General features: G+C 36.0%; 1 protein-coding gene across 1 annotated transcript; it reads right to left on the bottom strand.

Annotated features, from left to right (window-relative positions):
• Positions 1-4,207: 4,207 nt before the first annotated feature.
• LOC121939457 (ras-related protein Rab-11B) lies at positions 4,208-10,311 on the bottom strand. The gene is made up of 5 exons (XM_042482481.1): positions 10,162-10,311; positions 6,767-6,962; positions 6,490-6,683; positions 6,298-6,378; positions 4,208-4,953 (listed from the first exon to the last, which is right to left on the bottom strand). Exons 1-5 carry the CDS (start codon positions 10,199-10,201, stop codon positions 4,808-4,810), a joined length of 657 nt encoding a protein of 218 aa, XP_042338415.1. The 5' UTR covers positions 10,202-10,311; the 3' UTR covers positions 4,208-4,807.
• Positions 10,312-12,023: the final 1,712 nt, after the last annotated feature.

The raw sequence follows: 12,023 nt of genomic DNA, 5'->3' as shown, positions 1-12,023 counted from the left end.
TATGGCATGTTTTGGCACACTATTTTAGTTGGTTTTCAACTCTTTTCAGCTGTTTTTTGATGGGTCCAATTCTGACATTTTTGCCTCACTATAGACGTGCCATTTCATCCCAAATTATGGTGTTTTTGGCCTTTTTTGTAACTTTCTATGCTATGGCGTGTTTGAGGGTTATTTTTTGTTTTTAAATGTGGTTTTCAGCTATTTTGGAGACATGTCATATTGTGACTTTTTTGCCATTTTATAGCCTTGCATTTTCGGTCATTTTTTGGACATGCCAAATTATATTGTATTTGGTCCTTTTTGCAACTTTCCATGCTATGGCGTGTCTTGGCAGGCTACTGTAGGCGGTTTCCAGCTGTTTTTGGGACATGCCCTTATTTTTAGACATTTTTGCCCTGCGTTTTCTGTAATTTTTTCCATATGCTATTTCATGGTGTTTTGTGCCCTTTTTTGCAATTTTCAATGCAAGGGCGTATCTCAGTAGGATGTTCTGTTTCCAGCTGTTTTTGGGACATGTCATATACTGACATCATTTACTGTCATTTTTTTGAAATGCTTAATTACGAGGTTTTGGGCCCTTTTTGGCCTTGTTTCACACTTTGTATATGATTAGGCATCTCTACAAGCTATTCTATGTTGTTTTCATCTATTTTTGGGAGCAGTCAAAATTTCCCTTTTGTCAACATACTATATTATTTTTTTAGTTATTTTTTTGACATACCAAATCATGAGGTTTTTGCCTCTTTTGGCCTTTTTTCCCCACTTTGTATTCTATGACATCGCTCTACAAGCTTTTCCATGTCGTTTTCATTGGTTTTTGTCAGTCAAAATGTAACTTTTTTTGACATACTTTACTATTGCATTTTTGGTCATTTTTTTCACATGCTGAATTATGGTGTTTGTGGCCATCCCCCCCCCCAAAAAAAAAAGCCTTTCGGAAGGCTTTTTATGTGGTTTTCAGCTGTTTTTCGGACATGTCATATTTTGACACTTTTGCCATACTATAGCCTTGCTTTTTCGGTCGTTTTTTTCAGCAATTTTTAGGAGCAGGTAAAATCTGACTTATTTTGACATACTCTACTATTGCCTTTTTGACCATTTTAGTGACATGCTAAATTATGAGTTTTTTGGCCTTTATTCCCACTTTTTTTACTGTGACACGTCACTATAAGCTATCCTTTGCTGTTTTCAGCTGTTTTTAGGAGTAGTCAAAATTTTACTTTGACAATTTTTTTTGACAAACTATTATGGTGTTTTTGGCCATTTTTTTGACATGCTAAATCATAACATTATTGGCCTTTTTTCCACTTTGTATATTATAATGCGACTCTACAAAGTAAAATATGTGCTTTACTATGCCATTTTCGGCCATTTGTTTCGACATGCTATACTATGAAGTTTTCCAGCATTTGGGGGGAAAGCCTTTTTAAAAAAAAAATAAACATGTCATAGTATGTCATTGTCATCCTATAGTATGTCATCAAAAATGACATAAAATGTGACAAAAATGTCATAGTATAGTATGTAGACAAAAATGACCCCAAAACATCATAGTATACGTAGTATGTTTTAAGAAATGGCCCAAAACGTGACAAAAATGTGATAGCATAGTATGTCGTCAAAAATGACGGAAAAAATAACAAAAATTTAAAGTATAGTATGCGTCAAAAATGTCACAAAAATCTGGAAAAAAAAGTATAGTATGTCATCAAAAATGACCCAAAAGGTGACAAAAATGTCATAGTATAGTATGTCATCCAAAATGACCCAAAAAAGTCATTGCATAGTATTTTGTCACAAATGATCCCATAACATCATAGAATGTCATCAAAAATGTTTGCCAAAAACATCATAGTATAGTATGTCTTCAAAAATGACCCCAAAACTTCATAGTACAACATGCCGCCAAAAATGACCCGAAATGTGACAACAATGTCATAGTATAGTGTGTTGTCAAAAATGACCCCAAGACATCATAGTATAGTATGTTGTCAAAAATCCCCCAAATGTGACAAAAAAACGTCATAGCATACTATGTTGTCAAAAATGATCTTCACACTATAGTCTATAATCCAAAAAAGTCATCACAAATTCTCATAGTACAATATGTTATTCAAATGTACTAGTATGGTATGTCATTCAAAATGTCATAGTATATATGTTCACAATTTTACCAAAATGTCATAGTATAGTATGTTGTTCAAAATTTTACCAAAATGCCATAGTATAGTCTGTCATTTAAAAGTGACAAAAATATCAAAGTATAGTATGTCGTTCAAAAAGTGACTAAAATGTCATAGTGTAGTATGTCGTTCATAATTTTACCAAAATTTTGACATTTTTGCCTTACTATAGCCTTGCTTTTTTGGTCATTTTTTTTCGACATGCTATATTATGGTGTTTTTGGACGTTTTTGCAACTTTCTATGCTATGGCATGTTTTGGCACGCTATTTTAGTTGTTTTTCCACTGTTTTTAGCTGTTTTTGGGACGGGTCCAATTTTGACATTTTTTCGTTACTATAGCCTTGCTTTTTGGGTCATTTTTTGGACATGCTATATTATGGTGTTTTTGGACGTTTTTGCAACTTTCTATGCTATGGCATGTCTTTGCACGCTATTTTAGTTGGTTTTCAACTGTTTTCAACTGTTTGTGGGACGGGTCCAATTTTGACATTTTTGCCTTACTATAGCCTTGGTTTTTGGGTCATTTTTTGGACATGCTATTTCATGGTGTTTTTTTTTACCTTTTTTGCAACTTTCTATGCTATGGCATGTTTGGGTCAAAATGTCATAGTATGGTGTCTTATAAAGAGTCATGAAAATGTCATAGTATAGTATGTCGTTAAAAATTTAACCAAAAAGCCATAATATAGTATAGCGTTCAAAAAGTGACCACACAATCATAGTCATAGTCGTATAGTTTGTCGTTCAAAATTTGCCCAAAAAGTAATGTAGTTATTTCATTCAAAAAGTTACCAAACTGTTATAGTATGTTATGTCCTTCAAATTTTGACCAAAACGTCATAGTTTAGTATGTTGTTAAAAATTCAAACAAAAAGTCATAGTATACTATGCTGTTCAAAATTTGACCAAAAAGTCATAGTATAGTATATAGATTTTGCATGATTTTGGACAACATACTATACTATGACGTTTTTGCATTATTTTTGGACAACATACTATACTATGACGTGTTTCCATGATTTTGGACGACATACTATACAGTAACATTTTTCATGATTTTAGACAACAAACCATGTTATTGTGAGAGTAAAGGAACGACGCGACAGAGAGACAGAGTCAGAATCCCCTTCTGTCAACTCTGAATATTATGACTTTTCTGCATGATCTTTGATGACATACCATACTATGACATTTCCATGTGATTTTTGAAGTTTTTGCATGATTTTGGAGAACATACTATACTTTGACAATTATGCATGATTTTGAACATACTATACTAGGACTTTTTTGCATGATTTTTTTACAACAAACTATACTATGATATTTTAATGTTATTTTCGAGTATTTTGCATGATTTAGGATGAGATTATACTACGACATTTTTGCAAGGTTTTGGATGACATACTACACAATGAAATGTTTCCATGATTTTCGGTGACATACTATGCTATGACCGTTTTTGCTTTATTTTTCGATGAAATACTATACCATTAAGTTTTTGTATGAAATATTATACTATACTTTGTCTTTTTTATGTAATTTTTTAAGATTTAGCATAATTTTGGACAACATACTTTACTATAATATTTTTATATGATTTTTTCTAACACACTACAGTATGACATTTTTGCATATTAGACAACATATTAGACTATGACGTCTATACGTAATTTTTGCTGCTTTTGCATGATTTTGAATGACAGACTATACTATGACATTTGCTCCAAGTTTCATTTTATGACATACTGGTCATACAAGTACATTTAATCTACTGGCACATTGTTCCAAGAAGTTATCACAAACTAAGACAGTGTAGTTGTGCTTTCTTACAATACAATCAAACAGTAAATGTAGGTTAACGCATGTCACTGATAAAACTAGTTAGAGCTCAAAGTGCCAATTAGGTCTTAAAATGTATGGAAAGGTTTTCTTTTCTTTTTTCTAAATAAAATGTCTTTGTAGTTTTTGTACAATTTAAATTTAGGAAGGCTGAATATATTTTGTCATAATTCAACACTTCACTTTTGTCAAGAATTTTATTGTAAATTTATACAGTTCTTGAATTTAAAGTAAAACAATGACAACTTAAGCCAAATATTCTTCAATAAATACATAATGAGGATATTTTTGGCATGATAACTTATCTGATGTCACAAGAAAGTTATAGGAACCAAGCTGTCAAACGCATAATACTGCTTCACCAGGTTGGAGTAACCGCCTGTGGTTTATTTACACAGCACCATCTCGTGGTAACCATTGAAATGTAGTTCACAACTTCCCTGTTGGCAACAGAGTTTCAGTTCAAACATCTTAGAGCTTCACAGGCTTTGTTAAGACAGCACTGCTTGTTCCTGCATTGCAGAAACCTTCACGTTGACTCCATGAACAACTCGACTGACCTATGACATAAAGGCTTCTTGAAGTTTTCTTTCATGGCAGAATAGAAGAGCACAAGTGAGTTTAAAAGTCCTATATAAAACAGAATGAAAGGTAGAAAGAAAAAATAAAAGGATAGGGTGATAAGGGAGTTGGCCATAAGCAAAGCGACGGGAGCAAAAAGTGCACAGGTGATGTGATGTTGAGATGTAAAGAGGTGGAGGATGAGTGTCAAGAGGTTGAGTGTCACAGGCTCTGGCAGCACTGCAGTTTGTTGCCCTTCTGCCCGTCAGTGGTCGGGGGGACACTTATGTCTACTACATTGTTGCCTGGAGACTCATCGTGTGCAGATCTGTCCGCTATCTGCTTCTGTGACACGATGCGGTAGATTTCTGCAGAGCGAAATTCAAGAAAGAAAACACAGTGATGCTTCTGAATTATCTAAAATTCACATAATTGTTTTAATTTCTCTGTGTAAGAGCTATGGCACTGAAAAAAAAATTAATTAATTAATTAAAAAAAGAACTGCAGGCTCATGTCAAAATCGCAAAACACAAAGCTAACTATATAGCTTACATATTTCATTTTTCAGACAGTGACATATTTTTGCTATTTAATTTAACGCCAAATAAATCCTTGTAATAACAGAATACTCCAGGGCAGTTTAACAGGTTTCTACACGTATCAGACAATTAAACTTTATGCTTTTTAATGACTTTTTGAGATAATTTTAACCTAAGACTAATTTTTTGACAAATTCTTTTTTTCTCAGTCTAATGTCGTCCTGTGCATAGGAAGATTTTATATAGAAATATGGTTATTTGAAAGAGTATGTTTATTAGAGTTACGTTAATCTATATTATGCGAACAGATAAAGGAAAAAATAAAGAGACAGCGCGGGGGTCTGTAGGTGGTTTAAAGATTTCTAACATCAGAAATGTGGAATTTCACACAAAAGAGTTTGAATCATTTAATGACTTTAAATGGCAAATACGACAGAGTTTAAAAGTGTGTAAGGACCTGCAGACACCCTGGTTTATTTCAGAGGCTCCTGGGATGCTTCAGAGATACGTGCTAACAAATTGTCAACGAAACTGAATGTTTGCTGTTTAATTTTATTAATATGTAAAAATAAAAAATTTTAGTGAGGTGCTAGTACGGACACAGCCTGCATTGTTCTCCAAACACAGGGGTGGCAAGAGATATTTTGGAAATATTTTGATTGAATATTTTGTTTCACAACATTTGTCATATCACCTTAAAAAGAGACAATATGAAACAACATTACTTAAAAACTATGAAACTTAAAAATCTGGTGATTTAAAATGAGTCATAGACAATATTTGGTTACTTTTTTTAAAATGTTGGGGAACATTTGTTGAATTATGATCCCTCACTAAATGCATAACAGATTAAATATATGTATTACTTTTAATTAAAAAATAATACTTCAAATTAAAAAAAATCTAAGGTAAAGAAAAAAACACAAAATAAAAAAGTAGAAAAAAACTAAGTCAAGTGCACAAAACAACTGTATATCTTTCATAATGTGACAAAGTTCGTGCACAACAACAATAAAACTGAAAGCTCTCACTTATTTGTTCCTTTGCTGCCAGCTACTGCTGCAATACTAATCCTCTCTCATTGTACAAAATATTTTACCCTGTATTACCTGATGATATTATACTGGAAATGACAGATGTGCAACACTGAGATCTTGAACACAAGAGTCCTACCTGTTAAAATGTTCTTGAAGGCTTCTTCTACATTTGTGGAGTCCAGCGCTGATGTCTCAATAAATGACAGCGTGTTCTTTTCTTATGTGTGAAGAAGAAAGTTACATATAAATATGCGTAAAATAAAAAAGTGTTTTACAGATTACAAGACTGGCTTTGCTCGCTTTATTAAAACAGCCGCTGCTGATTTACCTGCGAAGGCTCGAGCCTCGTCAGTGGGCACCGCCCTGAGGTGGCGGAGGTCGCTCTTGTTCCCAACCAGCATGATGACGATGTTGTTGTCAGCGTGGTCCCTCAGCTCCTTCAGCCAGCGTTCGACGTTCTCGTATGTCAGGTGCTTGGCGATGTCGTAAACTAGGAGAGCTCCGACTGCTCCCCGGTAATACCTGGTGACGGCATAAACCAGATCAATACACCAACAATATTTGTACTCAGTATAAATGACTTTACACACAGAGGGATTACTCACGCTGAGGTGATTGCTCTGTAGCGTTCCTGTCCAGCTGTGTCCCAGATCTGAGCCTTTATCGTCTTGCCGTCCACCTGGATGCTGCGGGTGGCAAACTCCACCCCGATGGTGCTCTTGCTCTCCAGGTTGAACTCATTTCTTGTGAAACGGGACAGCAGGTTACTCTTCCCCACTCCAGAGTCTCCGATTAGTACGACTGTAAACAAACAAAAATAATTATTTAACACTTGCCAGAGTATTGGTATAAAAGAAAATGTGACTCTCGGACTTGAAAGTATTCAAGCAGTTAATCCGTAATCAGGTGTGACAACATTTAAACCCAGTTTAACCTCAAACTGCCTCATCTACGGCTACTGCAGAATGTTTTTCTACAGTTTTTACCTTCATTTATGAATGTAAATGCACATTTATTAACATAAACAAGGTGATTTTTGCCTGCAGAATTACAAAAGTTGATGCTGACAGTTTTTTTGTGAAGAGGACTACATGACATTGTTCATTTTAAAGTGTAAATTATTATTCTGAATAAAACATTAATCTCACAGGATAAAGGCATGGAGAAGACATGAAAACAAGAGCCTCCACACAGCTGTACAGCCTTATCCGCATTAGAAAAGTACAGTTAAAACAACCTAAAAAACAAATTAAACCATGTACAAGCATAATTTAAAAAAAAAAAAAAAAAAAAGATTGTTAAAAATGTAACCAAACAAAAAATGTTAAGGAGAATTGAAAAACAAATAAAAATTATATTATAACTTTATATTTACAGCAAATAATCTACTCAAAATCCTTACAAACAGCTCGTTTCATACAAACTCCATGCAGTTATATACTGTGTTAATTTTTTAGGTTTATTGTTAACAGTTGTTCCGTACTGTTATGCTTTGAATATTACATAAATATCCATAAAACATATCTCTCTGAGTCAGGGACTGTCGAGGAGTCCGTTCGGAAAAAGGTTGGGAACCACTGCACGAGAGTCATCATTCAGCCGCAGCCATTTCAGGCAAAGTGAAAGTGCTGACTTGTTTTGCTGCTTTTCTTTCTGCTCTGAGAAATCCTTATCAGACTTTGCCCTGCTGGGACTGGCAGGAAGAAGCTGACAAAAACCTGCTCTTTGGGAAATCTGACTCGGCAGTTTCTCAAGGCCTCTGTTCCTGAGTGTTTTTAACGAGTCATCAGGATATCTAAGCGCTTTACAGCTGCTACTCTTCACCTACTGTACTTTAATACTCACTAGAAGGACGTGATAAAGCCGATGTGTTTCAGGGAAGGACAAACGAGTTACCCCACTGCGAAAGACACTACACTGGGTGGATTTCCATAATTGATTTACACAAAACTTAAGTGACATTTGCGAAATGTTAATAAAGCAATCGCGAGATGACTGCATTTCCATTGGGTGGAGTAATGCGATTTCTCCTCTCACAATAACATTTTAATAAACATGGCGATGGATGTTCAAACATTAGCAGGTTTATTGTTATTGCAGCCACCGCACTAGCCGTTATTTCCAGTCAAAGGTGACATAGGCGTGTTACGTGAGCAAAAATGACAAGGTAAGCCCATTATACGTGGGAGCGGCCACATATGAGGCATTTCTGGGAGGTGATAGTCCATGATTTCATGAATTGCGGATTCAAAACTTCCGGATGATCCGCTCAACTTTTGACGAGTTATGTGATGCAATAACAGCTCTTTTGGCGCCTGCTGCATCATGCACAAGGAGGCCAGTTCCTACCGACAAGCATATCCACAGCATCATGTGACCCATAAAAGCCAAAAAAGTGTTTCCATTGCAGTTTTGCAAAACATGGCTTTTTAGAATCGCCTGAAATACCAGCTCATGTAAGCATATAAACATTTTTGCAATAAATTTGAGGGTTTTTTTTAAATTGGTGTAGTTACATTAAGCATATTTTATATTCACGATTTAAATTTGCACAATTTGAGGGTTAATGGAAACCCGCCTACTGTCTATCTGTATCTTTACAATAGATTTTGGAGTTATTTTACTTGTTAATAGAGCTTTAAATGACATTGATCCTCCATATTTCAGAGAATTCTTTTCATTTTATGCCTCAGCCAGATCACAAGGTTCCTCCACTGCTTTACTTTTAAATGTTATTCATGCGTCTCATAAATGTCCTGCTGAGAGTGACGTCTTCTTTCGTGCCTCTAAACCATGAAATTCAGTTCCTGCCTCTGGCTATTAGAATTTCAAGCTCTCTGTTTTTTGATATTTATACTTTCGCCTTTATTTTGGGTTTTTGCTTTGTTTTACTTTATCATCTATTTGTTAGTTTTTAATATTTTATAGTTGTAATTTTCTGGTCTTACACACACACACACACACACACACACACACACACATATGTATGTTAGAGATGAAGTTAATGAATTAATTGATGAGCAGCTGAGAAGGGGTAGGAAATAAGTTTATATTCCTCCAATTCCTATTCCTATATAGTTTATTTCAATCTTTTTATTGTGTGTACAGATTTTCATCCATTTCAATGATTTTTTTTATTTTAATCTTTTTGTTTTACATGTTCAAAATAAATACCACTCAAACCATATTAATTAATTTGTATACTATTATTATTATTATCCATATTATCTATTATTCTTGCACTGTTTTCACATTTTAATTTAATACATTTACACTACCACCATTAGTCATCCTGGCAGCTAGATTATCATTTCACTGATGAATTTTTCTTTATATTCTTTATAGTATTTTAAATAGGTTGTACAATCTACTGGATGGCTCATTTTCTCTTGGGATGTATAAAGTATCAATCTATCTAGTATGTCAAAGTAGTAGTAGTAGTTTTACTCCCTCAGGCTTCAGGTTTACACCTGATCAGTGACTCCACCACAAAGGGAATCCTTGTTTACATTTCAACTCAATGTGTCTGATTTCATGAAACTGTCTAAAACAAATACGCCACTTGAAGTGCTTTGAACGTGTGTTACGGCCAGCTTCATTTTAAAGGCAACAAAGTTGAATTTAATTATTACACAAGTAAAGCTCCACCCGTTTGGCTAGCGACTAGCATGCAGGGCTAACTCACCACACGCCCTACTTTCTGTCAAATCTGTACCGTTATAGCAGAAATAATCATTTACAGCATAAATTCACGCGAATTAAAGCAGCAACACGCGTTGGGAAAAGTTAAACGACAAGTTAATAAGACATGACGAGTCTAAAAACGGCTAACTACTAGTTAAGGAAGCAGTTTAGCTAGCTCCGGTTAGCTGCCACCACCAGCTGATATTAAACTGACCACTGACGTTAGCACAGTTAGCAGGCGTGCTAACACCACAACGGCTAGTTTCCTTCTTAAATTACATCAAATAAGTTATTCGACAGTTTGTGTCCCGGTTACCTTTGAAGAGGAAATCATACTCGTCGTCTCTGTTCCCCATTGTTTGATCCGATCACCTTGCTGAGGTTGCGGTGATGACAGAAGATATTGTCCTGCCCTAAAACCGGGGTGCTGTGCCAAGATGACAGAAGACAATGCGCACATTGCGCAGGAAGAGCAGAGCCGCTGAGGGGCAGAGTTGCGTTAACGCGACGCAGTCATGTGACACACCGCCTTCTTCTTCGCCTTCTTCGTCTTCTTCTTCTTTTTTAGGGCAGACTAGGCGCGTCTGGCGCATTGCTGCCTCACGCTGTTGACACCGGTCATTACACCCTAACTGGTACCCACTGACCTAAATGCTGGGATATACAGTTGACCTGTGTCATGGACAAAATCAAGGATTTTCCTGTCAGTCCTGACCAGTTGTTTACTGGTCACTTCCTCAAACAGGATCTTTCTCCGCTGTTTAAGTTGACACTGAAGCATCACATGATGCAGCGTCTCCAGCACGCCACGTTCTTCACAGTTCCAGTAGACGACTCTGCAGCCCACAGTGACCTAGCCCGCTTTGCACTGTGTCCAAATCGTAAACTTTTTATTTTTACTTTTAGTACATACTGCAGCTGCCCTTACAAAGTACACACTGCTGTATGCAGTATGCATATAATTGGGACATACTAAGCTAACACTCGTTCAAATATTGGTTGACATTTTTTCACTCATTTATCTATTTAGCTTCGTGCAGTGATAGTATATTAAGATATTAATTGTACACACGAGTTGCAAAACGTTATTAGTACTTACACCTCAAAGCGCTGTCATCTGTCATTGTGGTGTCTGTCATTCTGTCAAACTGACTGTCATCTGTCAAATGTTTGTGCTCTCTCGGCTTTGTTAAATTTGCGCAACACCTCGGATGTATGTGACGAATCATCTGCTGCGTGGAGGGTTGTGGGTCGAATAGCCAGAAAAGCATGCTGGCTTGCGTACTGCAGAATGTGGCCAGATGTAGTAGGACATCCTGATATTTCTGGCATACTGCATTTTACATACTTCGTATTGAGACATACTAAATCTGGCATACTAAATAGTATGGTAGTATGGGTATTGGAACGAAGGGTTGGTTGCACCTTGTCTACCCGCTCGTGGCTGAATAGAAAAAAGATGGCGACCCTTGCTCTCCTCCTCCCACTCTCTCTGCCATTGCTCTTTAATTCCCTCTCTAATCAAACTGCTACATTAACTTCTACCAAGTGACACCCTGACATCTACACTGTCCCGTCTTAGCGCAGCCTTGGCCGATTTGAAGCCTCGGGTACAGTAGGTTGATAAGTCATAAAGTAAAAGGGTCACTCCTGTTATGCAGAAGGCTACTGGAACAGTATTTGTATTAATATAACATTTCTGTTGCCATGATTTACCTCATATTTTCTTTAAAAACACAGAGTAATGCACATTAATTCTCTCTCATTCTCATATATATGTATATATATATACACATATGTATGTATGTATATTTAAAATGTGTAAATGTATTTTAAACGAATTGTTTTTTGATTAATTATGTCACCATGACATAAGAGCATAACAATAAATAAAGGAGTCATAACAAATGACAGAAGAAAATATTGATGGTTATCACCCACCTGAGACCCACAGCTCTGTCCTCATTCACATCCTCCACTGCTGTGAGGAGATCCACGTTTACACGTTACGGTCGCTGTCGGGAAACTGGAGGACTGGAGATGGTTAATGGCACCGGTGATGGTTGACTTAAGCGGACAGAGATAACATCCAGGTTTGGGGATCCTAGAAGGTGTAAAGAAGGCAAACAATCACTCAAATAAATCAAAACATTTTACTAAAGAGATTTCCACATCATC

The sequence above is a fragment of the Plectropomus leopardus genome, chromosome 3 (assembly GCF_008729295.1).
Source record: "Plectropomus leopardus isolate mb chromosome 3, YSFRI_Pleo_2.0, whole genome shotgun sequence".
Classification (NCBI taxonomy): Eukaryota; Metazoa; Chordata; class Actinopteri; order Perciformes; family Serranidae; genus Plectropomus; species Plectropomus leopardus.
The sequence above is the reverse complement of the archived record's forward strand: the minus strand, read 5'-3'. Positions and strand labels throughout refer to the sequence as shown.

Bases quoted from the DNA above. Each gene is read 5' to 3' on its own strand.
- LOC121939457 (XM_042482481.1), bottom strand. From the start codon at position 10,201: ATGGGGAACAGAGACGACGAGTATGATTTCCTCTTCAAAG. The intron at 6,963-10,161 runs GTAACCGGGACA...GTTTGTTTACAG, and splicing joins GTATGATTTCCTCTTCAAAG to TCGTACTAATCGGAGACTCT. The intron at 4,954-6,297 runs GTAGGACTCTTG...TTCGCTCTGCAG, and splicing joins CTTCAAGAACATTTTAACAG to AAATCTACCGCATCGTGTCA.